General features: G+C 42.8%; 1 protein-coding gene across 5 annotated transcripts; it reads left to right on the top strand.

The window, feature by feature from the left end:
- The first annotated feature begins 240 nt into the window (after window positions 1-240).
- Window positions 241-19,166, top strand: LOC135204802 (tripartite motif-containing protein 2-like). Of its 5 annotated transcripts, XM_064234987.1 has the most exons (11): window positions 241-513; window positions 2,260-2,466; window positions 4,361-4,427; window positions 4,852-4,888; window positions 5,467-5,573; window positions 13,607-13,881; window positions 14,282-14,449; window positions 14,578-14,757; window positions 15,181-16,288; window positions 16,787-17,033; window positions 17,567-19,166. In XM_064234987.1, coding segments are annotated over exons 4-11 (2,118 nt in total). In that variant the 5' UTR covers window positions 241-513; window positions 2,260-2,466; window positions 4,361-4,427; window positions 4,852-4,856; the 3' UTR covers window positions 17,568-19,166. The 5 variants fall into 5 exon arrangements, with proteins under 5 accessions (XP_064091057.1, XP_064091055.1, XP_064091059.1 ...); XM_064234985.1 differs by lacking the exon at window positions 2,260-2,466; XM_064234988.1 differs by lacking the exon at window positions 2,260-2,466 and having other exon boundaries at window positions 243-513; window positions 13,622-13,881.
- The last annotated feature ends 8,413 nt before the right edge of the window (window positions 19,167-27,579 follow it).

The raw sequence follows: 27,579 nt of genomic DNA, 5'->3' as shown, positions 1-27,579 counted from the left end.
TTAATCATTGAGGAATCGACGAAAACAAAACATATAAACTGTTCGGCCATCGAGAGTCGATTGTGGATGAAAAGTCGCGAATTCTTTGTAAGTTTAATGAAATTAACGTATTTCTCACAACGAAAAGATACGTTTTTAACGGCGAATTATCATATAATTGACGAATCTTCTCTTGATATTCGTAATTGAGCCAATAGAGGCGCCATTCCTCCTTTCTCGAACGAAAACAAAACATCAAAAACTGTCCGGCCATAGAGAGTCGACCGCGGATGAAAAGTCACGAATTCTTCGGCTGATATAACAAAATTAACGCATTGTACGTTATAAAAAGATAATTTATAAGATTATAATTATCTTATGGTAATTCTTATGGCTTAAAATTCGTAGTTTAATAGAAAATCGCGTCTTTCATCCCTCATTGATCCTCGATGCGCGACAGACGACACAAGAAGGCGCACAGCTGATCGTTACTGGACGTCCCAAGACCTCGAAAATATCGCTTATTTCGACGTCGTAAGTACGCCATTTATCCACATTTGACTCAAATCGAACCATTTTGTCGTATTTCGATTTATTTAAGCTCTAATGACGCGTCAATTCGTCTTCATTCCGCTTAAATAAGGCGAAATGTCACTATGATTGGGGTCGGGGTAATAAACCCTGATGGGTGAAGCTTCTGATTGAGGTTAGTTTTATTTATTTATTTAACCTTATTTAACCTAAGTTAACCTCCTTAAATAACATTTAAGACCTTTATCATCAATTACACACACACTACAACCAACACTAACCTTTATTTTTCATCCAGCAGCCGATTATATCGGCGACCTGTGCTTACAGTGGGCCTCCTTCTTCGAAGCGTATTTCCCTGACATTTTATTAGATAAATTCAATTAAAATTATTCTTAACTATATCATATATCTATAAATTAAAAATCGCATTATGCCTTATTTCTCGCTCCATAAGTTTATATTGGCGCCTTATTGCATAGGCTACATACAGTAGGCCTCCCTAGTAGGCCTTGGTAGGAGGTACGCCTCGTGTCAATTAATTGATTTAAGTTAAAATTATAAGTATTTTCATTAAGTATCTACAAAGTTACACGCTTCTTATTCCTTATTTATCGCTCCACAGTCAAATAGATCGCCACCTTATTGCTTACAGTAGGCCTCCTTAGTAGTAGGCTTCTTAGGCACTTCTGGAAATTCGAATTTTCATTGATTGATTTAATTTTGGGCTTAAGTTAGCCCCAGGACCGCCTCTCTGGGGCGATTGGGTTTATGCCAGCTTAGGCTACTACTAGCATTTACAGTAAGGTGTCGGTCAGATGTAGGCCACGTAAATCCAGCCATATTTTGTAGGGTAAAGCAGCAGGTTTTTTGTTAATATGTCATTTTAAGCATTATAGGGAAAGGCCGTCATGTTTTGAAAAACTCTGGAAAATTAAATGTGTCATTTTAATCATTATGGGGAAACGCCGCGGTAAATCTAAAGGAGAGCTCCGTCTCTTGTTTGCAGAAGAATATATATTTTTCCGATGTATTTTTTATTGATTATGCTTAAACTGATCATTAATATTGGTGGCATCAAGCAATTACACCCTTGCTCCCATCTAACAATCTTGGGGGACCCCTGTGGGAACCGGGGTTTTTGGGTTGGGGGGGGGGGGGGTGGGGGGGGGGGGCGCAGGAGAAAAGTGATTTCCAGGGCACTACCTAACCTAGAGTGCTGTACCCCTACCTAGGCCATAGTGGGGGGTGGGGCTTCGCCCCCCCTGCGACTCCCCCTTAAGGGGGAGTCGCACACTTCATGACAATTCCGAAAAATTTGAGCGGCCATTAGGCTAACTGAGACACAATACTCCAGCATATTTCACACGATAATCAAAATATATACAGGAAATAGCTTACCTTACATAGGTTTTATCGCACCGAAAGGCTTTTTTGTTCAAGTCAAGAAGGGCAAATATGTTCACTCTTGATTAAACCGTGATTTTGGGCAAAAGTTACGAGCCTTTCTATAGGCCCATAATAATAGTTTGTGAAATCTCGATAATTCACGTAACAATTTTCACACACTATGGGGAAACTTTCCTGGGGAACAAAATCGGAGCGTGTAGACGGTCGTGCTAATTCATTCATGGCGATAGTGCAAGTAACGCTTAATTGGAGAAAATAGGTGTATTTGCCGAAAAAATTTACGACTTGGTAACATTATATATTGTCATTGGCTGAAAACACTGCTTTCTTTTGTTTCAGAGAAAATTGAAACGTGCTTATTTACGATTGGATATTGTCTATAATGATGTCACTTTTTGGGTGGAGTTTTTTTCGTGACGTCATTCGGAAGGTGTGGTTTCCCCATGACAATTCGAGACTGCGCAGCACACAAACGAACGAACAGGAGCTCATTAAAATAGGTGATACGACAGAGACAACAACATGAAGGACTTTGTTTTTTTGTAGGTACAAATATTCAAGTTGTTTTCTAGACCGATAGGACTTACCGCCACTAATTTCCGTCTTCCTTAGAACATACTTAGTATCTTCTTTCAAGGTATAAACACATTTATACTAAAAATCGGCCAGAGCATTTATTAAGATTACCAACGCCGCCATATTTTGAAAAGGTCGGAGAAATAGATATGTCATTCTAATCATTACAGGCATAGGCCGCTATATTTTGAAAAGGTCCGGGAAAATAAATATGTCATTCTAAGTATTATGCTATGCGGAAAGGCTGCCATATTTTGAGAAGCTCCGGAAAACGAGGTGCATTGAAATATTGACTACAAATGTCACTGATAATGTTACTCGTAATGTGGTCGTAGAAACATCGAGAAAAGGGAACTGCATAAGCTAAGCTTTTGCCGAAGGTCTTAGGAAGGGAATGAAGAATCTCAAGATGTTGGGAAAGTCAAACTGCATTCGTCATTTGAATGTTAGTGCCGTTCCATCTTGCTGAAGATGAATTTGTTTGTCAATTGTATAAGAAGGAATCTTATTATTTATTTCTACATTTCCTAAGACATCTCAATATCCTGATATCATTCAAATGTCTGAGGACTGGTGCAAGACTTAGGGGAACTTTTGCTACCTTTGAGATTCATTGCAGAAGTGCTGTAGTATGTTGAAAAGGTAACATTATGAATAAGGAAATTGTACAGAGACGCTGCGTTCGAGGCTGAGTTATAGACAAGCAGTCAGTCAGGGAACGACCAGGATTAGGACTTAGTAGGAAAGCTACAGAATCTCTGAGAAATGGCATAGATGGGGACCTAGATTATATGGGAATTTGTGCTAAAAGTACGCATGAATTTTAGGTAGGTAGATGTTTCACTGTAGAAAAAAAAAGTAACTGAAATTTTGTACGAAGATTCACCATATTGTTCAGTTGGCCTCCCAGGATAATGGTGTTACGAGTGATTTTTTCTACATCTTATCACAGAACGAGAATTAATACTAGGCATAATAACCTCTCTGTAACACATGATAATAGACAAAAGAGGTTGCTCATTTCTCTGAAACCCAAAGAATCCTGTACAAGTCGTGTAAGCTCTCTTTGCACATGAGGAATGTGATTCAAAGTCAAGTCTCTTCAGTTGGACATCTCTCATTCTCTGCAGCCTGTCTTAGGTGCAGTTCAACTCTTGAAAGAGTTTATGTAGATGGCGAATATTACGTATTGCTAACCTTATCTTCTGTGAAGAGAATAGGGCAAGCTACACTGTTTTTCATACCGCATCTGGTTTTCAGAAGAATGGGATGAACTCTTGTTCTTGTTCAGTCTTGAGTTTGTGGCAAAAACTCAAAACCTCAAAATCGTTCGAAGTTTGGGAGCTTTACTGTTCCATCTGTGAGACTACTGATGAGGCTCAAGATGAACTGCGTATGTGTTTGATGAGAGTTGTTTGGTATTACGTGAATGGGCCTTGACACTTTAGGCCTGGATATTGAAGCTCGTTGGTCTCCGCTGGCAGGCAAAAGTAGGTGTCCAAGAACACTGTTGCATTCAGGTCTTGCGAGGTTATCAAATGAGCATACCGATTGTCCTACAAGATGTACAGTGAAGTAATCCTCGGTAGAATTCTTGAATTCAAAGGAATTGCTCTGTTCTTCTGGTTAGGGAGAAACACTTCTGTTGCCACTGCATATACGAGTTGGGAAAGTTGTAGATATCAGATTGGTATTTTTTTGTGTGGTTTTTTGTCAAGGATTGCATTTTAAGGGCACTTCAATTCTTTATTTACTTGAGTTAGTCTATGTATCTAGAAGATCCAGTACTTGTACATTTATTATTAATCTCATGTGAATTTCCCTTATGCCAAAAGTTGAACTAATCTTTACCTTTTATTTACAGAGTATCTCGCGGAAATGGCCAAGGCGTGAACACAGAAACTGTTGTTTCTGCGATATGCTTGAATAAGGTAAGGAAAGAGGACTATCTGATAATTAATCTTTAAAATTCATGTTGTGGGTATTTATATAATTTTACTTCATAACTACCAAAGTGAAGGGCTCTAGGTAACCTACTTAGGTCCTAATTGGGCAACCTAATGTATATAAAACATAGTGGAATAATGTTGCGATATTGTGGGACTCATGATCTAACTTTTGATACTAATCTAAACTCATATTGAGATGTTAGTGATGACGTGGGGTGTTTACCACCATATCAGGATTGTATGAGGGAGATGAGACGTGTAACCTTACTATGTATTATAGGATATTTGTTTAACTTTATCATTGAGATTGTTGGTAAATGTTACATCAGGAAAAGTAGACATTAATCGGTCAGTGTTAAGAAGTTGTTTTTGTATACGATTATTTACCGTCTGTTTTTCTCGCCAGGAGTAATGTGGTGTTGTCGACCCGCGTTCCAGCTACAGTAAGTATTCAGTGGTGTGTTTATTGACTCTCTCTCCTCCATCTCTCTCTCTCTTCTCTCTCCTCTCTCTCAATCTCTCTCTCTCTCTCGTCTCTCTCTCTCTCTCTCTCTCTCTCTTCTCTCTCTCTCTCTCTCTCTTTCTCAGAAGGGTAATGGACATCACTTTGTACCCACTCAGAAGTCATATGAAAAAGTATAAAATGTAGAATTTCAGCCCTACGAAGGTAACATGAAACTCGATGCTCAAACGATCAGTCTTGAAAGATAATTGGCTAATTAAAATGATCTGTCTTAAAAGAGGAATGGCTATTCAAAGAACCAACTTTTGTTAATGATTTATAGAACTTAAGATAGAAGTAACTGAGCAATCGGTTACTATTTGGTTTTATGTAAATGAGCATCGTGATAACAGAGTTTGATATAATCAAGTCAGTGTTCTGTTGTCATTTTGCTGGTCTCAAGGGTTCATTCTTATAAATGACTGTGAGAAAGTTAATGAAGTTGAGCAGCAAAGTGAGAAGGAAACAGGAAACAGCTTTAAATTGGAGGAAATTAAACCAGTACTCTTTGTTCTTCAGCCGAGGCGTGGGTCGGGAAGAAGTAATGTCGTCTACTCTGGTCGAAACAGTTTCTATCAACTATGAGGACTTCAATGAATCCTTCTTGACCTGCGGCACTTGCTTATGTAAGTATAAAGAATGGGAAAGTATTGTAAGTAGGTCTGGTTATATGTATTGTTTACAGCATTGTATAAATTGTAGTTAGAGTAATCTCATCTCTTGCTCTCTCATTCCTCCTTTGACTTGCTGATTATGTCAGTAGTACGTCATTATGTTGGTTCCGATTTCCTTTTGTTGTAAGTTTAAATTTGGTATTAAGTTCCCAATTCCTAATTCATTTGCTTGATATTTTATTGATTTTATTTAATACAAAGGAATGTATTCACACGGCCTTCTTCTCTTTACACTTGTTTTTAAATGTTTTTTTCCTCTTTGTAAGAAAGTTGGCCCTATTCCCCCTACTCCTAGAAATTTCCTCGGCAACTCCTACTTGGATTTTGATTTCTAAAGTAGGGATTTTACCTGCTGCGTAGGACTTGCAAAAGGGTACAGCTCAAGATAATTTTACATCCCATATTATTGATCTTTCCTTTTGCTCTCTCATCTCTTTACTGCAAATTAGCTTCTCGTACTGGGTCTTTTTGTGTACATTCATTGGACTACATAATACGTACCTTATCCTTTTCTTTGCTTTCTCCCTCTAAGCAACTCCATCTGTGAGACTTTTGGTAGTTGTAGGCAAGCTGACATATAGACCTTTCCTCTTGATTTTCATGGAAGGGCAGGTCTTTTGGTATATTTGTAAGGTCATTGCCACAGCTAGATATTTCTCCTTTTAAAACTCTGGTTGCTAATACGTACTACCTCTTCAATGGAAAGGTCTTGTTTTTAGCCTTTTCATCTTATTTGAATCATTGTATCTTTCCTAATTATTGGTCTCGCATAATATGCGTGCATTATGACTGGCCAAAATAGCTTTTATGTATTTGAGTAGGCAGCTTCCACAAGACAGAAAAACCTCTGTGTGGCAAAAAGAAAACCCTTCAAAGAGAGGAGAAGTGCTGTTAAGTACACAGGGAAAATGTAAGTACTACCCATGTCTCTAAGAGCAAAAAGAACTACAGGCCTTATACACGCAGCATCAGTTCTTGTTCTGTCTAACAATGGTGCTCTATCAGTAAACAGAAACTAAAGGAGATTTTTATGCATTCAACTTACCTGTCAGATATATACTTAGCTATAGACTCCGTCGTCCCCGATAGAAATTCGAATTTCGCGGCACACGCTACAGGTAGGTCAGGTGATCTACCGCCCCGCCGCTGGGTGGCGGGAATAGGAACCATTCCCGTTTTCTAAGACAGATTTTCTCTATCGTTTGGAATGTAAACATACGTTTGCAGTTCCTCCTGATTTGGATTTTCATGTTTCATCGTCAACGATCTTCTGAGCTATCTTTTGCAGGGAAGTACTGGGTCTTTGGTTCGGCATACGTTTATTAACTGTTTTAACGAATTTGGCTTCGAAAATTTCGAAGAATACATTACGTGTAACTACCGAAGTTTTTCGGTAGACACTTACATAGTTTGCAAGAAGGGAAATAATTTAATAATTTATCATTAATGGGTAATAAAAGTTAAAATTGATTGAGGCTAACTTCCTTATCGAGGAAGTCAGAAAAACATAGAACTAGTTACGCTTCCTTTAGAAGTTTTATAGCTCTCGTACTAACGAGCAGTTAGAGCATTAACAGTACTAGTAGTGTTGTATCCTCATCACTTCTTACTTTACAGAACTACAAATTCATATTGCAATTTGAAGATGAAGGAATATAGCTCCAAAAGCGAGCTATTAGAAGGTAAGAAGTGAATTAGTGTTTACCCAATTGCAATGGAGGGTGGCGTCTGATTGGCTTCATCTCGCTCCCAGGCCTAGACCTCTTCCAAGCTCACAGGCCCAGAGGAGAAGGAATGTCGAAAGCCTTACGGAGGTTATGGAGAATCCCCCACCGATCAGGCGTCCCCTCTGGCAGTGTCTGTAGAATGTCCCAGACTGCCAGGGATAGCCATTGGAAAGGCATCTAAAACAGTGTTTCCCCCTTATGGTTAAACCTCCTTACCCTCGGCGGATGAGGAGAAGGAAGATTCATCAACGAGATTCTTAGAATATACAAGATAATCTCGTTTATGTTATGAATAAAGAAAGAGGAAAATTGGATGGGGGTTATAGTATCATTACTAAAGCATAGCTTCATCTAGGCACCAGGTGCAAGTCAAGTGCCAGGTGCCTGCTTAGACGTCTACCTTGATGAAAGATCCTCCTCAAAAGCGCATGAAGGAATGCCATGGGGAAGGCACATAGCCAAAGGCCATACCACGTTGAATACCGCTTCTCTTCCGATCAACGAAGTTCAGTAAAGTGGGGTCTGGTCAGTACGTGGATAGGTGCCACAGGATAGAGCGGTGACGTCACAGTCTCTCAATGATAGAATTCCTTCGCCTTTACAGTAAGTGAGGTCTAAGGAAGCAATAACCTATGAAAGGATTAATCTCCTTCTGATCTTCTCGAATGGGAAGGAGTTTAGAAGACGAGGCTTCAATGAGGAAATACTTTCGAATGATAAAATTCTTACAGCATCCAGGATTTCCAGCTTCTTTGTGTTGGAAGATGGAAATTGAACAGGGTATCCTCGAGATTTGTCACGGGATCAGTTTTTCCTGAGGGCGGGGGGCGCGAAATGTCGCAGAGGTGGCTGTCGCCCGTGTCAGGATGTGAATCGAATCTGTGGGAAGTTTCTCTGGAAGAGAACCCAAGAACATACTTCTCGTGAAAGAGACTCTAGTGGTCGCATAAGCGACTTCGTCTCTATCACATTGGTTTGATTTGGAGAGAAGTTTTTTTTTTTTTGTAGGATCAGCCTTCACCTGCCAGGTACTCAAGATGTCGCATAGGCAAACGTAACAACCCTTGTCAGGATGAAGCTGGTTCTACTTTAAACCCCTTACCTTATGAAGAGAGGCGCTCTCCTCGGGTAACTCACTCTTTTCCCAACATTATGGGACAAGAGATGGAAGATATCAGACTAGGAAGTCAATGAGGGTGCAGGTCTTTCAGCTTACAAGACCTTAGCAACCCTTTTATTGCAAGAATTCGGAGAGTCTCTTGAGTTCTGTCCACCTCTTCTCCTAGTTCGTTACTTTTAAGAGGATTATAAGTCATCCTCTTCTGTATATATGCAGCAAACCGATTTTCAGAATGAGAACTTTGCAATTGTTTGGAATTGGACAAGACTTGTATGAGCTCGCATTATTTGATTAGAGGCTTTTTCAAGTAATAGAAGCATAGATTACAGCAATATGTCCATGGATAGGAAGCTTGAATGATTCTCTTCGATCCTTATTCTCATTAAGATCTCCTTCGTCTAGTACCAATTCATTTATTGACGAAAAGAACGAAGTTAGGAGATTTTACATTCTCTCTCGGCCTCGGCGAGGAAAGAATGTAGTAGAGAATTCACCTTAAGACTACGGTATGATCATGTCATATACATATACCGAAGTTGACTCTATGGTTGACAACTGAATTCCTAGTATCCTTACAAAAGTGTTTTCCTAGTTTAATTCTGTTTACCGCTATGTAAAGAGAATTATAGAGGATTCTTTATGGCAGGAGTTTATCTCAGGCTTTCTCGGGAAGCATATGTAGAAAGCATAATTGTATTAAAGAACGAAGATTGCTCAGGATAAGTTCAATAAGTCTGTTGGGAATCATTTTCTTCGTGGCAGAAGTTGTTTCCCTGATCTCAGGCTTCGAGAAGCATGTTTAGAAAGCATAATCGTATAAAGAATGAAGATTGCTCAGGATAAGTTGATAAGTCTTTTGGGAATCATTCTCTTCGTGACAGAAATTGTTCCCCTGCTGAATGGACTATATATTGTCCATAAAAGTTTTTCCTACTGAGAACGGAATAAACATAGAAGGCTCAATGCGCCAGAAGCGACAGCCTGGCGCAAATGCGCCAGAAGAGCCAGGCCTGGCGCAGAAGCGCCAGCCTGGCGCAATGCGCAAATGCGGCCAGAAGCGCCACCCTGGCGCAATGCGCCAGAAGCGCCACCCAAGGCGCCAATGAGCCAGAAGCCGCCAGCCTGGCGCAATTGGCGCTAGAAGCGCATCAAGATAATTTCTCGTTTTAGAAGTTATTAACCTTAGAGTTCACTAGCCTCTTCAACAGAGGCGTAGTAACGGCAAGTTTCGTTCCTGATTTCGTTTCTCCCCTTCTAATCGAAATGGGTTCGATCCAAGGAACTATGAAATTATTTATTTTAAGCATTTAGGCCATGCCACAGCTCTCTCATATCACAAAGAGAATCAAGAATCTCTTTTTTTCGCCCGGTTCGCGTTGACAAAAGAGAACCTGTTCGGAAATCAGACACGGAACGTAACGATTCTTAAGAGATTCACTGCAATATGTTGCACGTCCGTGAGAAACTTCTCGATAGACGATAATAATTGTGAATTATGTCTAGCATCTATTGGAGAGAGTTGTAAAAAACCTGAGAGAAGTCTTCTTCATAATCGGCTTCGCAAGGTGGAAGACGACCAGGCTTCCTATAGATTAACTTCATTATTCTTGACCCAAGAGATGTAGCAATTTACGCCATCTTTTAGTTTTAAGAAGGTGAATAAACTTTAGTCTTTTTCCCCTAAATATAAATTCTTAACAGATGTTAAGATAAAGGGCGTCAAAGGAAGAAAGGATGATACTTTATGCTTCATTTTTGGCCTTAGATATATTGGATTCACAGAGATCATAACGTTCTTCTCACAGCATGTTTCGTAAGAAATTTCCCAAAGATTCTGGAGGTTCTATTAGAATCCAGTATATAGACTGTAAAACCTCTCCATTCTGAGTCGGTCTGCGTGCAGACTGACCAGAAGTAGACATGGTAAAGAGGATTTTTTCAAGGTAAAAGGCAAGGTCATGGTAAAGACATAGACTTGCTGCAGATCTTGCTGGTGGGGAATAGGGAAGCTGTCCTCTTCCTATACCTCTGTGAACACATACAGGGTGTTTTTCATTCCCTTTCAGAGGGAGAATCACCATTGTCTATATCTTTTATCAACAATGCAGTATAAGGTTATATTCTGTCTCTGCAAGGAGAATTAGATATAGTCAGAGAATTAAGATCTTCGGGATCTTATACGATACCTCTATATGATAAGAGTAGGATATCATGCACTGAGGTATGGGATTCTTTTTGTTTGGAGTCCATCAGATTCCGTGTTATGACAAGATGGAACTGCTCCTCATAAAACTTCTTTCAGAAATTTTTATGAGGGAATTCCTCGTTTCTCTCGGTCCTATACGACCAAGAAGAAAAAGGGAATTTTTTGTGTATTGGAATCTCGCATCAGACATTCTATGGGAACTCGGCGAAATGGGTTCCTTGCCAGCATAATATGTCTGGCAAAAGAACTAAAACCCTCTGTTCCTTCCCACCTCAACGCTCCAGATAGAAGTTTCGTTGTTCAGACAGGGTCCTTACGTTTTCATCTACAGAAGAAGAAATGGTGGAAACGTTTACCTACAGAGTTTTTGGAATGTGGTGAGGGCTCAAAATGCTGCCCAGTTAGTATTAAGAGGGATATATATAAAGAGCTAAGAAATCAGGGGTCCGCCAATTTCTACTCTGAGTCTCCTTCGACTTCCAGGCTCCTTCCCTTCCTTCGGGCAAGGATAGGGAAGATTCTACAACGAGAAACCTCATCAACATGTAAGAAGAGATCTCGGTAGCAACAGAAGTAATCACGAAGGATCCTTTTCGGAATAAGACTCTTATCTCTCGTACTGTTAGATTTCATATCAATTATGGGATGCAGTTGACTACTTCTCCTCCCTTGCCGGAGAGGCCGAGAGCTCAAAGTGGAAGAAGGTCTTCCACCCTTCTCAAAGTCTCCTGATAAACTATTGTGGTTGTTTAGGACTTTCGGACAATGTAGCGCCAACTAGGCGCTAAATTGCCATAACAGGCGTAAAAACGCCAGAGGCAGACAGTCCCAAGAATCACTGTCATTGTCTGGTGAGGAGAAAGAGTGGGCCTCCAACCTGGCTTAGATTTGCTAGAGGCAAAACAAATCGGACAGATAAGAGAGTTCGATGGGGACATCAACAGACATCTTTCGAGACTCTACAAGCTCGAAGCTCTAGCAATGGGGAGGAAACGGCCAGGGCTCCCAGAGGGCGAGCTCCAGGCAGGCGCAGGCACCAGCCAGAGCGGAGGCGCCAGGCAGGCGCGAGGAGCCAGCCAGGCGCGAGGAGCCAGCCAGGCGCGACTGCGCCCAGCCAAGCGCGAGGCTCCAGCAGCGAGGAGCAACAGGCAATGGCGCGAGGCGCCAGCCAGGGCTCTGGAGGCTTCATACCAGAAGAGATCCATTTCTAAGAAAGCCCTGTCTCTTTGAAACTATGTGATCACTAAAACACTTCATGAGTATCTTGATGATTCCTTCAAACAGCTGAGAATTAAAAGCGAATGAGTGCGAGCTTTTATGAATTCTTGTTCTTTCCATAACAATATGTCATTAAGTACATATTAGCTGTCATTTATGGGAGATGCAACTCTGGGTTGACCTCCCATTATAAGAAGGATGTCAAGTTGACCTACGAGAGATGCGTCTCTCTGGGTTATACGTGTCTACGGATAAGTTGCTGGGATAGGGAGTCGACACTGATCCTTAACTAGTGAGTTAAATCTTAATTTAACGGAATTTTATTATTTGGGTTGTTTGAAAGGAGTTTGGGAATAACTCAAGTAAGACGAACCCTCGTGTGAGGATCAGGTGATCGGGATCGGTGTTGTGCTCCTTAATTATGCCACTAGGCATAGGTGTTTTGTCATGTAAGTGGATAGGACCCCTTTGACAAATAACCATTAGATTCTGGTTCAAGTAAGTGGATAAGACCCATTGACAGATCTACAAGAAACTCTTAGCCATAGGTCACATCCTCGCTGAGGCTCTTGAGACGAAGCAGACTCCTAGCAATAGCTAGGAGGTCAACCCTTCGTCTAAACACATAGGAACCAAGGTTTTATTTATTTATTACCTACAACGTATGTTGTTTCCTGTCTATTCAGTAAATTAGCTGTCTCTTACTCTCCGCCAAAGGTGCCAATCAGCTAAGTATATATCTGACAGGTAAGTTGAATGCATAAAAATGTTATTGTCATGATACAATAAAGTTTTATGCATACTTACCTGGCAGATATATACGATTAATGGCCCACCCAGCCTCCCCTCAGGAGACAGGTGGAAGAGAAAATCTGTCTTAGAAAACGGGAATGGTTCCTATTCCCGCCACCCAGCGGCGGGGCGGTAGATCACCTGACCTACCTGTAGCGTGTGCCGTGAAATTCGAATTTCTATCGGGGACGACGGAGTCTATAGCTAAGTATATATCTGCCAGGTAAGTATGCATAAAACTTTATTGTATCATGACAATAACATTTTGAAGATGCAAAATTGCAAAATGCAATTGTATGAGTGCAATGGGGAGTTCACATTATGTATAAGTGAAGAGGTTGCAGATATGCGGTTTTCAAAAGCTGGAAAGTAAACTTCAAGACAAAGGTTGGCATGGCTTTGACGTGATCAGAATTAGGGTAAAACAGTTAATCAGAGGTCGCATGACATAAGTCAGTAGAAATGGTTAGAAAAGAACCTGGACCAGACTGGAATTCAAGGAGAAAGGAAACAAGATAGAAGAGGATGGAAAGGACTTTTGTTTCTGACCCTGTTGAAGATAAATCTTGATACTAAAGCATTTGAGATGATTCATCTGTGGTTTTTATGGATTGTAACACATAGGTTTAAGTGGTCTTGTAGCATGTAGTTTCGAAACTTCAGGATACGGTTTTTAAAGTCTTGAGTAGAATAGTATTACACAGCATGTACAAGTTGCTCTTGTAGGTACATTATAAAATGTGTAAAACAAATGTATATTTTTTCGTTAGGTTCTAAACTTTATGTACGCCTTAATTACACCCTACTTTTAAGTCGTCAATTAATTTTACGTAATTGATTGCCCGGTCACTTCTGCTAAGTTGCTTTTAAGTTACTATTATTTTTTCACTGCCCCAAAACAATTCAACACGAGTCAATATAGTGTCTCTGTGGGCAGGTTCTTTCGATGGCGGGGAACACACTCCCAAGTTACTCCACTGCTCCCACACGGTATGCCTTCACTGTCTCACGCGCATCGTCGCTTCCCACGCGCGGGACGATGGGACTTTCCGCTGCCCGATATGCCGGGAGTCGATACGCATCCCTTCTGGAGGGGTGGCGGCTCTACCCCCCTCGTTTTTGGTGAACCAGTTGTTGGATCTGATGTCCCGTCAGAGGAGGGAAGTTATACCAAAGTGTTCTACACATGCTAATCAAGTAAGAAAGGAGTATTTGTTAATTACAAATTGTGCGTAAAGCTGACATCATTGTTCAGTAATCAGGTGCCTCTTATTCATTGTGGGTCTTTTAAATATGCAATACTAATGACTGAATCAGCATTTAAAATTGTAATATTCTGGACTGTGATGGTAATTATAAGTGTATTTTTGAAATGAACCTTACCTCTCAAGTAATTCCACAGAATTGGTAGTAAAAGCTATGTAATGGCGAGGTAAGTATTTAGAAAATAATTCTTAAAGTATTTATATTTCAAAGGCCATTTCTAATGATTAATGATATGATATGATGAGGTAAATTATCCAGTGTCTTTAATTATTTCCTTGAAACTTTTATAAACAACATTAAAATGCCTCTCTAACAAGCTCAATCTTTCCAGGAATTGTTGTTTTGTGAATCCTGTGATCTCGTTTTTTGCACGCAATGTAGCAATGGCTCCCACCAGGGAAATGCAGCTAGCTATCAACACACTGTCATTCCACTTTCCATCGCCATCAAGAGAATGTCAGAAATCTTATGTTATAAGGCGAACGAATGTTACTCTAAGGTTAGTTCGGAAGGGCTCCGTACTTTCAGAAGTGCTGCAGTGTTTGTCGTTTATTGTATTTCCCCTTTCTTTCATGAATCAATCATTATTACTAAAGTTTTCGGTAAACCCCAGCTTTTCGTTTTCAGTTAAACGAAGCGAGTGATGCCGTCACTTCCGAGATGCACCAGCTTGACCATGCTGTCGACTCTACGTTTGAGGACGTTAACCGATCATTCCAGACTATCATCGATGCCATCGAGCGGAGAAGAGAAGCCGTTATAAATAGTGTGAAGAAGATGAGAGATGAGAAGAAAAAAGTCTTGCAGGTAAGTGGATTGAAGTAGAGCGTCGTCCTGGTTAGTTGTCTGAGCGATAAGTATTTTTAGAAGAATTACACATTTCAACACATACAAAGTAGTTGCATTTATTTATTAGTTCTGTGAAGTATCTCAGGAATGATATGGGTATATTTAAGCCTCCTTTTAAGGAATTTTTGGGGGGTTTTTGCATTTTTTTTGTGGCATTTTACCAGCTAACTGGAATGTCTAAATTTCCATAGGGCTTTGCTAAAGTTTTTGTTTGTAAATCATAGCTAAAAGTATGTTATCTATCTTACTAAATGTGATTCATGAAGTCAAGCATTACACATTGGGAGTTAATTGTACTGGGTTTTTGTTGTATTGTGACCTATCGTCTGTAATTGTGAGTAGTATATTGTGAATCAAATAAAAATTTGTCGACATTTACAGGACCAGCTGGACATCATTGAATCGGAGAGAAGAAAAGTTCAACAGGAATGCGAGGGTCTACAATATCAAGTCGAAGTCCGGAACATCACCAAAAAGATCGCCCATCTCAACACAAAAATCGACTCGCTCTCTACTTTGGTTGAACCTCGGGAAAATTCCTTCCTCAGGTTCGAAAGCCACCACAATGAAGCCTTCGACCAAATCCAGAACACTATCGAGGATTACGGGAGAGTCTTCAGCAGCAAAACGTTCCCGAGCCTTTGTTACATGAAGGCCAGAAAAGCCATGACACACTTGCGGAGTGAGGTGGTCGTTCACACGGTAGACTACGACGGGGAGAGCCAGACCACCGGCGGAGATCCGGTGGAAGCTGTCGTGAAGGCGGAAAACGGAGACTTCGTAGAGAGACAAGTGGAAGACAACGAGAACGGCACTTACTCCATATTCTTCACTCCCGAGCAGGGAGGGAACCATAGCGTGTCCGTTACAATTTTCGGCAGGTCGATCAAGGAGAGCCCTCTCCTGGTCGAGGTCATAGACGAACACAATCCCGACATAGTGTACGGTAGTAGGGGGTCCGGTAAGGACCAGTTCATGCAACCGGTGGGCATTTGCATAGACGACAACGAGTACACGTACGTGGCCGACACGGGGAATTCGCGGATCAAAGTCCTGAGCCCCCAGTTGAAAGAAGTGCAACATGTAGTTGGTGATGCGCTAGAAGGGAGGAGTGTGACGGGGCTGACGAGAACACCCAGTGGCTCTCTTGTGTTTGTTAACTGGAGAAAGAAAACTGTGACGGAAGTGACGTCGTCCGGGCAGCTCCTCTCTCAGTTCACGCACGAACAGTTGGCGGAACCCACGACTGTTGCCGTGAATAACGACGGCGAGATATTAGTGGTAGACAATGCGGTGAATTCCATATTTATATTTTTACCCGGTGGCAAGTTAGTCAGAAAGTGGGGTGTGAAAGGGAACAAACCAGGGCAGCTCGGTTCGGTGGCAGCCATTTGTACGGGTCCCGAGAACGAGGTGGTTGTCGCAGACTCCAGGATACAAGTGTTTTCTCCAGAAGGACAGTACTTACGAACGATATTCGAAACTAAAGGTGAGACCTGTGTTGGTTTAGTTTGTTTTTGACGATGTAAAATATTACTATTATACTAACTTGTCTGCATTGATTGTGTTTTTGCCAATGCAAACCCTTGTGTAATTATGCTACTTAATAGGTATTTTTTGTTGCATGGAGTCAGCACAAGACTAGAAGAAAGTTCAGGTATAGTTATCATCGAACAAGACTTGGGGTCAGTTTCTGATACTGGGTATTTATCATACTTTAACAGTCGAGAGCTAAGATATTAATTCAGTTCCTCTTTCTTTGTTACAAGTTTTCTCTGAAAAGGATGTAACTTTTTTAAGCACCGTTTTACCTCTTATTCCTGGTGGGGATTCAAACAGGACAAATAGCCCAAGGAGATTAATAGGAGACACAAATTCTGGTAGGAAATTCCACAAGAAAATCTGGAAGATAGTTTTAATTTATCAGACTTGTCCCTTTAACTTTCATCTGCCAGATGTTTATGGCTCGTGGCTTGCTTCATTTCAGGGAAAGGGCCGAAAGGTACTTACGGTGGCATATTCCTCGATCCTAAGGGACTCCTACTGGCGACGCGGCAGGAACGGAACAACTCGTGCATTCAGGTGTTCGACTACACGTTAGGGACCCTCATATTCACGATCGATTCTCGCGAAGCCAAACTCAGACGTCCGTCGGGCTTAGCAACTACGCGGGATGGATACGTCATCATTGTAGATCTGGGAAATGATTGTGTTAAGAAGTTTAGATATATGTAGTAAGTATACATTTCTGTGTATTATTAAATCTTTCATCCATTATGTTTTTAATGACCTCTTGATTAACCTGTTATTCAAGTAAGCAGAAATAAAAACAGAATTGCAGTTGTGCAAGACACAACGTCCTGAGTTGCAATTATGCGACAACTCCCAGTGTAGTTTGCTACTACATCTTATTAGCAAAGAATTCTGTATTCTACTCAACATTATGTAATTAATGGATCTTTTTAAGCCATGTTACATCTTAATAACATGGATGCAAAGGTAGGAACTTCCTTGAGGAGTCTTAGAGCCAAGTCTTACTTGTGTTTAATAATAGGTCTTTGTTCTTTCAGTAATTTTCCTACTTATTCTCGTCATTAAAAGAAGCAAGACTTATTTATTCTCTGTAGAAAATATTATTTAAGTTTAGGGAAGAACAAAATTATTGATAATAATAGTTTAGTAGCCCAGATCTTTTTTAGTTTTTGTGCTTATAAATTCAAATACGGGAACTTTTGAGTTGTTAGTAATCATTAAAACTTTTTTTCAGGTCCAGTTACTTAAAACTTATGAAGTACTCCTCTGTTCAAAGAACAGGGAGTCGCTACACACGCAGCGCATAATGGCACACTCGTCAAAATTACTACCATTACACAGGAGTTCAATTTGGGTTTTACGAAGCAGTGGTCTCGTAGGAACTCGACAAACGTTGGAACATCGTTTTGCGAAAGCTCACGTCACGACTTCAGTTATCTTTTCCAGGATCGGCCCGTAACTTAAAAAATAAAAACATCCTTGCTAGAGCATATGTACCTGACTACACAGAGATAATTCAATAAATATCATTAGAGAACTTGACGACCAACACCTGTGGTAGGACGCCATGAATTTTGAATCATAATGTGTCACATTCAGGGAAAGACTGCATTTAATAAATAACTTAGTAATACGTTTGTTACCGTATATATCTTGTTCATCCTTTTTCCTAAACTAAAATGTTATGTATTGTACTTAATGAAGACTTAGAAGAAAGATTCTTTTTACCTCTTAAAGATGCTGTTAGTGCAGGTGTCTTAGATAGAACTAATACTGAAGTTACCTAGCGTATGTGAGCATCTGCATCACGAGAACATCGCTGGGGGTACAGCAGCAATTGACGAATACACATTGGCAAGCTAGGTGTACCTGAATTACTAGTATGGAGAGCTCCTTTTTCAGCAGCAGATTATTTTGGACGCCACCAATCAAAATGTAAATAAGTACCCGAGTGCTTGGACTTTGAAACATATTGTCTGAGATGTAGTTTTGGATGTTTACAAAAAGCAGTGTTCAGCTTGGATTTGTATAACCACTTCTTTGCATAATGTAAAGTGAGGTAGGTTACTTTGTATTTTCCGTCACTTTATCGGACACGGAACTTATTTCTCCCCCCCAGCCCGCCCCCCCTTGCTGCATTGAGAGACGAGTTAGATGTATGAGTTGAAACATTACAAACATTCCCAGTGAGGCGTCTTCGCGGAGACTGTGTGTTTTTGCACGTGCTTTCAGCCAAGGGTATTTTAATTCCCTCCACACTAAGCTTAGTGCACTAGTGTAATTGGTAAAGTTTTATGGTGTGATACGGAACTGGAATGCACAGGTGTAGTTATTCCGACCCCTGCGTCCTCTTAAATTGCATGTGGAATTTCTTAGTCTCCCCTTTTCTTTCGGAGGTGGCTGTCATGAATACCGGTAGTTATTTATTGGGTAAATTATTCAAGGGAACATACATATTATATAATTCCCCCAGATTTCCATGTGTTCGTTTCAAAGCTTTATTTGAAGACTTTAAAACTTGGAAGTAAAGTTCGACTGGGAAAACTTATGGAGAGTATCTATTATTATCAATATTCCCCTTCCTAGAAGTATTGGGTTACAAATAAAATAGCGAGTTTGTTGTTACCTTCAATTCCTATATAGAAATGAAGATTTTATTCTGCTAGGCGAAGGACTCTCTAATTAATTTACGAGTGAGTGAGCGTAAACTCCGACTGTACTTAGTGAACTCCTCAGATATAGTGAGTATTGTATGTATATTACAATCTCTTCATTTGAGCTGTTTCGGTTAGCTGTAGTAAGTTTTATTTTAATGTAATAAATTATAAATATTTCCTCGTGTTTCCTTATCTTACCTTATTGCATAAGTTTTCATGGTAAGATTACAATGATAGGGAAGGTAAGCAATGACCTCGTATTCATAGTTTGAGCCAAGAAAGTGATGGTTTTAAAAGTGTGACTTTTACACCAACAAGGTATTACTAAAGGCTCTTTGCAACCCCTTTCATTCTGTTTACTGTACCTCCTTCCATATTATCTTCCATCTTGCTATCCATCCTCTCCTAACAATTATTTCATGGTGCAGCTGCGAGCTTTTCTTCTTACTACACCTTTCAAACCTACCTGTTCTCAATATTCTTTGCGTGCTGAATGACCTCATAGTTCCCAGTGCTTGACCTTTGGCCTAAAATCTTATGTATCATTCCATGCGTATGCCAACAAGAAATTACCGTTTGTTCCGATACGAATACAAACCATCAGTCCTTTACAATAGGAATGTAACTTGCGGCAGCTGGAACCGGTCGTAAGCTTCGAACAAGGGAGTTCAGTAGTTAACTGCTTGTCCGACAGTCCGCGCACCACGCGACTGGGAGGTGAACATCCACTTTGCTTTCGGCCGTGCTGGCTGGCAGACGTGTTCTCCACCTCTCTCTGTCCACCTTTCGTCGTATGCTTTGTGTCTTCTCAAACTTGGTTTGCTTTGTGTGTATGGTAAAATACTGTAAGTACATGTGCTTTGTATTTTATTATTATTTTGTGAAATGGATTCCCATGAGCAGGAGACGTCCCCATGCCTCCCCATCAGCTGCAGAGTTTGCCCTGGTGTGGAGGGCCGTAAGTGTGGGGCCTTCCACGCCTTCCCAGAAGTGGATCCTCATGAATTGTGTGCTCGGTGCCAAGGGCGCGAATGCTCTCGGGCCGAGCCCTGTGAGTTGTGTATATCTTGGTCGGAGGAGCAGTGGGTGCTATGTGAGGGTAGGAGGAAGCGATGTAATCCTGCCAGGGAGTCCTTGGAAGGTTCTCCGGCGACTCCCTTGGTCACAGACACGTCGTCTTCCTTCCAGCCGCCATCTCAGCTTCCGCGTATGGTTCCTTCCCCTTCGGGGGGGGGCGGTTTTCCAGTTCCTTCTCTTCGGCCGATCCGTCGAGTGTAGAGGAGCGGGCGAGGTACCCAGACATCCAATTGTACTCGGAGTCTTCCGTTCGTTCGGGGTTGGGCTTGTCCCCCCCCTGTGCGAGGGGGAACCCCTCCTACTAACCTGACCTTTGCCTCCTCAGGTGCTCCTGCTGTGGGTGACGACCTCAGCCAGGTATGGTTCTCGCTGGGCCTCCAGGGGACGCCGAGCATTCAGGGGCTGTTGCATCACCTGGTGGGTGCCACTCCGGTCACCATGGTCCCGGTGACCACCACCATCTCAACCCCGGGGTATGCTGCGCCTCCTCACCTAGTGTACACCCAGCATGTCACTACGGTAACACCCTCAGCTGCGGTGCAGGCCCCGATTGCTGGTTTCCCGAGGAGGGTCGTGCCACTTCCGCCCGGGTTCACTGCTCTCGCCTCAGCTGCTGACTTTCAGTGTCCCAAGAGTTTGCCCCTGGACCTTCCACCTGTACCCAGGATGTCGCTGATCGCTGTTCCACCTCCTGATGTTCCTGCCGCGACTGGACCAGCCCCTGCCGATGTTGTTGCTGCCCCAGTTGCGGGTCCTTCCGGACAGGTGCAGCCGGGCCGTATTGCTTCGGCAATAGCCCCGGCTCCGTCCTGGATGGAGGACCTGATTTCTGTCCTGAGGAAGCTGACGAAGAAGAGGAGGAAGAGGAGGAAGGTGTCGTTGTCGTCGTCTGCTGCCGCCTCTTCCCCTTCGACTTCCAAGGCTTCTAAGCCGAGGAAGAAGAAGGCTGCCTCCTCCCCCCCTAAGAAGTCTCCTTCAGGAACTTCTAAGGGCCCGTCTCACTTCGGTGGGATTGGGGTTTCTTCCGCTGGTCCTCCTGCTCCTTCGGGAGCGGGGCCCGTCTCTCCTTCCGCAAGGAAGAAGGGGACCAGAGGGGTACCGGCTAAAACCAGTACTTCCTCACCTGGTGCTAGGGGTTCTGCCGCTACACCAGGTTCCGGCTCGGCCTCTCGTTCGCGAGAGGTACCGAGTGTACGGTCACCTGCGGGTGACTGTACAGCCAAGGCTCAGGCTTCCGAGTTCGCTCGGCACCAGGACCAAGGCACGGAGCGGAAGACTGGCGAGAGTCACTCAGGTGACTCCTGCCAGGCCAGCAATCGCTCTCGTAGTGATCCGCAGGTAACCAGGGTTAACGCGACGGTTCCAGGCTGGCTGCGAGCTGAGGCTAGGAAGAGGTCCCCTCGATCGCAGGCTGGTTCCAGCGGCTTGACGCGCCGTGAGGACAGGCACCGCTCCCACCACAACAGTGGTCTCTGCAGGTCCCCTGACCGTCGCTCCCATCGGGACCGGGCGGGTAGGGAGACCAACAGCAGCTCCTCTGATGCACGGGACCGGAGCTGCTGTTCCCGGTACAGCCGCTCTCCCCAAGAGAGCCGTGTGACCAGGCCTGCAGCCCCCCAAGCACACCGGTTCTACTGGTGAGCGAGAGGGAAGCGTCAGGTCTTCCTCTCCGATCCCTTCAACTTCCTCGGGTTACGCCGGGAAGAGCGAGACGATCCGGAGTGATCGTGAGGAGCGCACTCCTCATGGTCCCACCACGACGCCCTACGAGCCAGGCACGGTCTTAAGAACGACCAGGTCGTATGCGCAAGTGGCAGGAGGAGGCCAGGAGAGGTCTGTCGCTGTTCCTCCTTCCGAAGGAGGGGGGTCTCGAGAGGTGTTCTTGTTGGAGGGACTTGACGGTCCTACTCCACAAGACGCAGTCACTCCTGAGATCCAAAGGTTGTTTGCAGAGGTTATTGCGCTGATTCGTCAGCACAACGACCTCGGGGAAGGATCGCCGCTCCCACCTTCTGAGCCCACGTCCCGGCTCGAGTCATTCTGGGGTCCCAAGAAGGAACCCAAGACGACGGTGGGTCTACCGTGATCAGCTCTGGCTGACTCGGTGCCGGGCCAGGTGGACTTTCTTGTCTCCGGACAGGAGGGTTCGCTAAAGTCCGGCAGGTCTTCCAAGCTACTTCCCCTGCCTCTACTGCGACAGAGGAGATTCTACGTGCTTTCAGAGGATCCTATGCCGCCCAAACAGGTTAACCTGGAGGTAGCTAGGCTAACTCCAGGGGTGTCTCTCCAAGGCACTTGCACTGGAATCCACCGCCATGGCGGCATTCCAGGCAGTCTCCTGGTTAGACCTGTAGTCCCTCACGGTGTCGAAGGTGCTGGTCACCTTGAATCTCTGGATGATCCTGGTGGCTCCGGCCATTTGGTACCCGGACCTGCTGGCTCTGCTTGCAGAAGCACCGAGAGAGATTCCCCCTTGGCACAACCTTCTCATCCAGCCACACGTGGAACGGTACCACCAGTCAGTCCAATCCCTACATCTTCACGGCTGGCTGTTATCCACCATCTCTTGCGAGCGAGAGGCTTTTCTCGCTGAGCAGCAACAGAGATGGCTGGGTACGTCAGACAGTTCTCTGCAACTGTGTACCAGGGAAAGTGGGCCATCATCTGTGGTTGGTGTCGTAGACGGGGTCTATCTCCTCTCAGAGTCCCTCTTCAGCAGGTAGCAGATTTCCTCGTATTTCTTTGCCGAGACAAGCTCCTCTCCGTCCCCACAGTCAAAGGATACCGAGCCGCCCTGGCCCTAGTCCTGAAACTGAGGGGAGTGGATATCTCGAATTTGTTCGAGATCTCCCTGCTTATGAGGAGCTTCGAGAGGTCTTGCCCACCCAGGGAACTCAGCCCCCAGGGTGGGATGTGACTCTCGTCCTTAGAAGTCTGACGAAGCCCCTTCGAGCCACTCCGAGAGTCGTCACACAGGGATCCGACTCTCAAGACCCTCTTCTTGCTGGCCCTGGCATCGGCGAAGAGAGTAGGGGAACTGCATGGTCTTTCCTTCAACGTCAAGCGTTCCAGGGGATGGGGATCTGTGACGCTCTATTTCATCCCGAACTTCGTAGCGAAGACTCAGAATCCTTCGGTCCCTGACGACCGGTTCGAGTCTTTTACAACCCCCTCCCTAATGGACTTCACCAACGACAATGCGGATGAGATGCTGCTCTGTCCTGTGAGGGCGCTATCTGAAGAGAACTCTGCACCTCAGGCCTGAGTGTCGATGCCTCTTCGTTAGCACCTGGGTGACCAAGAAAGAAGTATCCAAGAATACACTTTCTTTCTGGCTGCGTGAGGTGATCAGGAGGGCGTACGAAGCTGATGGTAGCGACGACATCCGTACCCTTCATCCAAGAGCCCACGAAGTCAGAGGTATTGGTCCTTCCCTTGCGTTCCTCAAGAACTTCTCCGTGGCACTGGTCCTGAAGGCAGGGATCTGGTCCAACCAGACCACCTTCACCTCCTCCTACCTTCAGGATATAGCCCACAGGTCCTTGGACACTTTTTCCTTGGGACCCGTGGTGGCTGCTCAACACGTTGTGTAGCTTACCCAGCACCCGAGTGGACAGAACAGCATTGCATCCTTGTGTGACTACATGAATGGATGAGTGAATGAGTGTGTGACTGGGTTCTCTTTCCCATCTTTTCTCCCCCTCTACCTGAGGGCAGAGGGATGCAGTCGTCACTACTCTGGAACAGGAGGCGATGCAGGTAAGCTACTCGACCGAGCCCCATCCTATCCCTTTCATTAGGGATAGGAGCGATTATCCACCACTTCCCCCGACAAGGAGGGGAAATTGGAAGCCAACAAGAGACAAACCCATACTTCATATTGCCTCTTGCAATAGGAACAAGTTCTTGCTTGCTAGTTTTAAGAGGTATGCTTGCCTCCCTCTTATTACTTGGGTCCAGTGGTCTGACCATTGATCATGCGGTTCATACCCCGATCATTGGGCAGAGGCTAGGATCCCTCCCTCTGCTCTTACGACTAGGGAGGGAACCAAGGTTGGACGAACACCAGTCTGTTCTTAAGACTCAGATCCCACCCACCAAGAAGTGAGTCTTCCTATTGTAAAGGACCGATGGTTTGTATTCGTATCGGAACAAATAATGTCGAAAATTGTATTTTTCCTAACTATACAAACCTGAGGTCCTATACACAGTCCCATCTCATGCCACCCCTCACTCTGTTTTTTCCTGGGCCTAAAGCAAAGTGGATCTTCACCTCCCAGTCGCGCGGTGCGCGGACTGTCGAACAAGCAGTTAACTACCGAATTCCCTTGTTCGAAGCTTAAGACCGGTTCCAGCTGCCAAGTTACATTCCTATTTTAAAGGACCTCAGGTTTGTATAGTTAGGAAAAATACAATTTTCGACAAATTGTTATTTTAAGTTAAAATAGCAGAATTAGCTTTTAGCTTAGGCCTGAGATTCAAAGCGGTATAATCTCTGGTAGGCTTAATTCATTTCATGTGAAGTCTTAATCTCAGCTTTGCAATTTCAGCCAAGATACCCTCATGGGGCAGAGATGACCCTGAGCATCTTGTGGCTTCTGTTTGGTTTAGGCTAGACTAACCAAAAGATTGCCAATATTATTCTTTGGACCGGGCGAGAATTAATCGATTAAGAAATAGTATCCCTTCCCTTGCTAGGGCACGATCTAATGGCAAAATAACAAACCACTGACCATAGCCTAATCCATTATATGGGGCCATGCCCTACCTAGCCTAATTTGCCCCACGGTGTTAATTAATGCCAGAGTCCCTTTAGTGTCCCATAGCCGTTAAATCTTAAGAGTTTTAGTGTAATTATACCTTGATACATAAACTAATATTCATTCGTTGTTTAAAGAAGACAATCTGAATTATGACCAATAATGTCGTCTAGGGCAAGTATTGTTATTCCCCGTAATAGTTTCATACCAGTTATGTATTCTCTTAAATGACTGCCATTAATAATCAATTACCTCCCACAAAATTTGCGTAATTACTTTATTAAATAAGTGAATAAAAAAATGCAGTTAATAATAAGGTTTAATGAGACGTAAACAATGGAAAGTGAACCGAGAACTTTGCAAGAAGAAGGAGGTTTGTTTACGTTTTTATGGCAGATGTTTCGAAATGGATGCAAAAGAAAAAGCTGAAACTAAATGAAAATAAAACTGAATGTATTCTAATTGGCACTAAATATAACTTAAGAAGGTTTGATAACGTTATTAGCATCTCCATCAATAAGGAAAATATTTTGTTAACTGATAAAGTCAGAGATCTCGGGGTAGTAGTTGATGGTTCTTTGACATTTGATGAACATATTAACAATGTGGTTAGGACCGCAAATTATCATCTGAGGAATATCGCATCCATTTAGAAAATATCTTAACGAAGATCCACTAAGCTGCTAATTAATAGTTTGGTAGTTAGCAGAGTAGACTATTGTAACTCGTTGTATTACAATTTACCTAATTATCGTCTTAAGAAACTTAAATGATTTTGAATAGAGCTGCTAGACTAATTGTTGGTATATCCCCGCGAGAACATATTACTCCAACCTTAATTAAATTACACTGGTTACCAGTCAAAGCAAGGATTATTTTTAAACTTTGCGTCTTAACATATCAAGCTATTAACACGGGAGAGCCATTGTATCTTAAAGGTTGCCTGAAAAGATACGTAGTAGGGCCTGGTGATCATACACGCCTTTCCCGTGATGATTTCAGACTTGATGAGCCTCGTGCAACGACACTCTTGTACGAGAACTTTTAAGCAATGCGCTCCTAGATTGTATAATCAACTTCTCGGCATCAGTTAAGTGTGCTGGAAATATTTTTCAGTTCAAAAAGCTATTGAAAACCCATTTATTTTCACTCAGCTATAACACTGAGACAAATGCAATTAACCCGCTTTACATTACATAGACTTTTAAATTTTTAGCTATAATATAAGTGATTTGGAAATCCCGTCTGAACGCTTAATAGCGAAAGCAGGGATACTTGATAAACCGTCAGACATAGACATAGAAAAAAAAAGGAGAAATCACAAATCAAATAACTTACTGAGCAAACTTTTACGAAAGCAGGAAAGTCTCTCTCTCTCTCTCTCTCTCTCTCTTGAAAAAAGATTAATTTCGTTCGTAACAATTCAACAATTGTTAAGAAATTCACAGTTCCGTGAAAACAAATTGTTTAAAAAATATCCACATTATATATAAAAATATATTTCTATGTAAAAATATAAAACAAAGACTTTCGAACACCTATCAGTGTGACGTTAAAATGTAATGAAGAGGATAGTTTCTCTCCAAAGAGCATCTAAAAAGGTGGGCGGTGCCCATCATCGAAGTGCTGGTTCGTGTTTTAGGTAATCCCAAACTCAACAGGCAGTTGCGCCAACCTCCTCGATCTCCGAACCTGCGAAAGTTGCTCCTGCTTGCACTGCATAGGTGCCATAGTCGGAAACATCCGCTGGGACGCCGGCTATCTGGAGAGAGAGGGGAAGAGGAAGCAGAGCATCAGGGTTCACATGGTCAACGTCAGTTTTAAAATTAAATTCTTTTAAGTATTGCCTGGCAATGAAACGGTTTATAAAAGGGTCTTCATTGGTAAACGACTTATCCTCAAAAGATATTCCTATGTTTATAGCGGCGCCTTCAACTAGTCTTCTCACGTGAGAATCGTCGCTTTTTAAAAAATAATTTGTGAACCATCCCAATTGATTCTGTGGTCTAAATTAAAACTGAGCCACCAAAGCGCTGCCCTGTGCATGAAGATCATAGGCCCTTCTGTGTTCCCTTAATCTGACCTCTAATCCCCTACCACTTTCCCCGTAGTAACAACCAATGCAATCCTGACATAGAACCTTGTAAACACCGTTATTTCTCTTGGTACTATTATTATTTTTTGTAAGAGCTTTTGCCAAAGTGTTTTTGTAGGAATAAACTATTTCTATGTCCTTTTGGCGTTTATTTATATAATCACCTACTTTTGAGATTTCATCGTGAAGGGCAATGATACACGTTTCTTGACTTTCATTTCCTTATTATCTTGACCAATGTAAAACTTCTTTATAGCTTCGGATAATTGCGTCAGTAATAAAATGTTCTGGGGTACATTAAGGACCTAAAAGTGTCTACGACATGTTTGAGTTTCACCGTCTAGAAATGCGGGGTCACATAATACGAAGTGCCGGGCCCCTTACAACCAAAACTCATAATTACATTCCTTTTAAACGATGTTGTGAGTGGTGGGAAAAGTAATGAATATAATTTTCTTTGTTGGTAGCTTTTCTAAAAACTGAAAATTTAAGAGTTACTGTTCACATCCCTATGAATTAAAACATCTAAGAAAAATCTTACCATCAACCTCTTTTTGACCTGTAAATTTGATCGAATCGACAACGTTGTTGGCAGTATTCAGTAAGCAATGTTAAAGTACCCAGAACATTTTATTACTGACGCAATTAGCAGAACTAA

The sequence above is a fragment of the Macrobrachium nipponense genome, chromosome 47, assembly GCF_015104395.2.
Source record: "Macrobrachium nipponense isolate FS-2020 chromosome 47, ASM1510439v2, whole genome shotgun sequence".
Classification (NCBI taxonomy): Eukaryota; Metazoa; Arthropoda; class Malacostraca; order Decapoda; family Palaemonidae; genus Macrobrachium; species Macrobrachium nipponense.
This window is presented reverse-complemented; position numbering and strand designations above follow the sequence as displayed.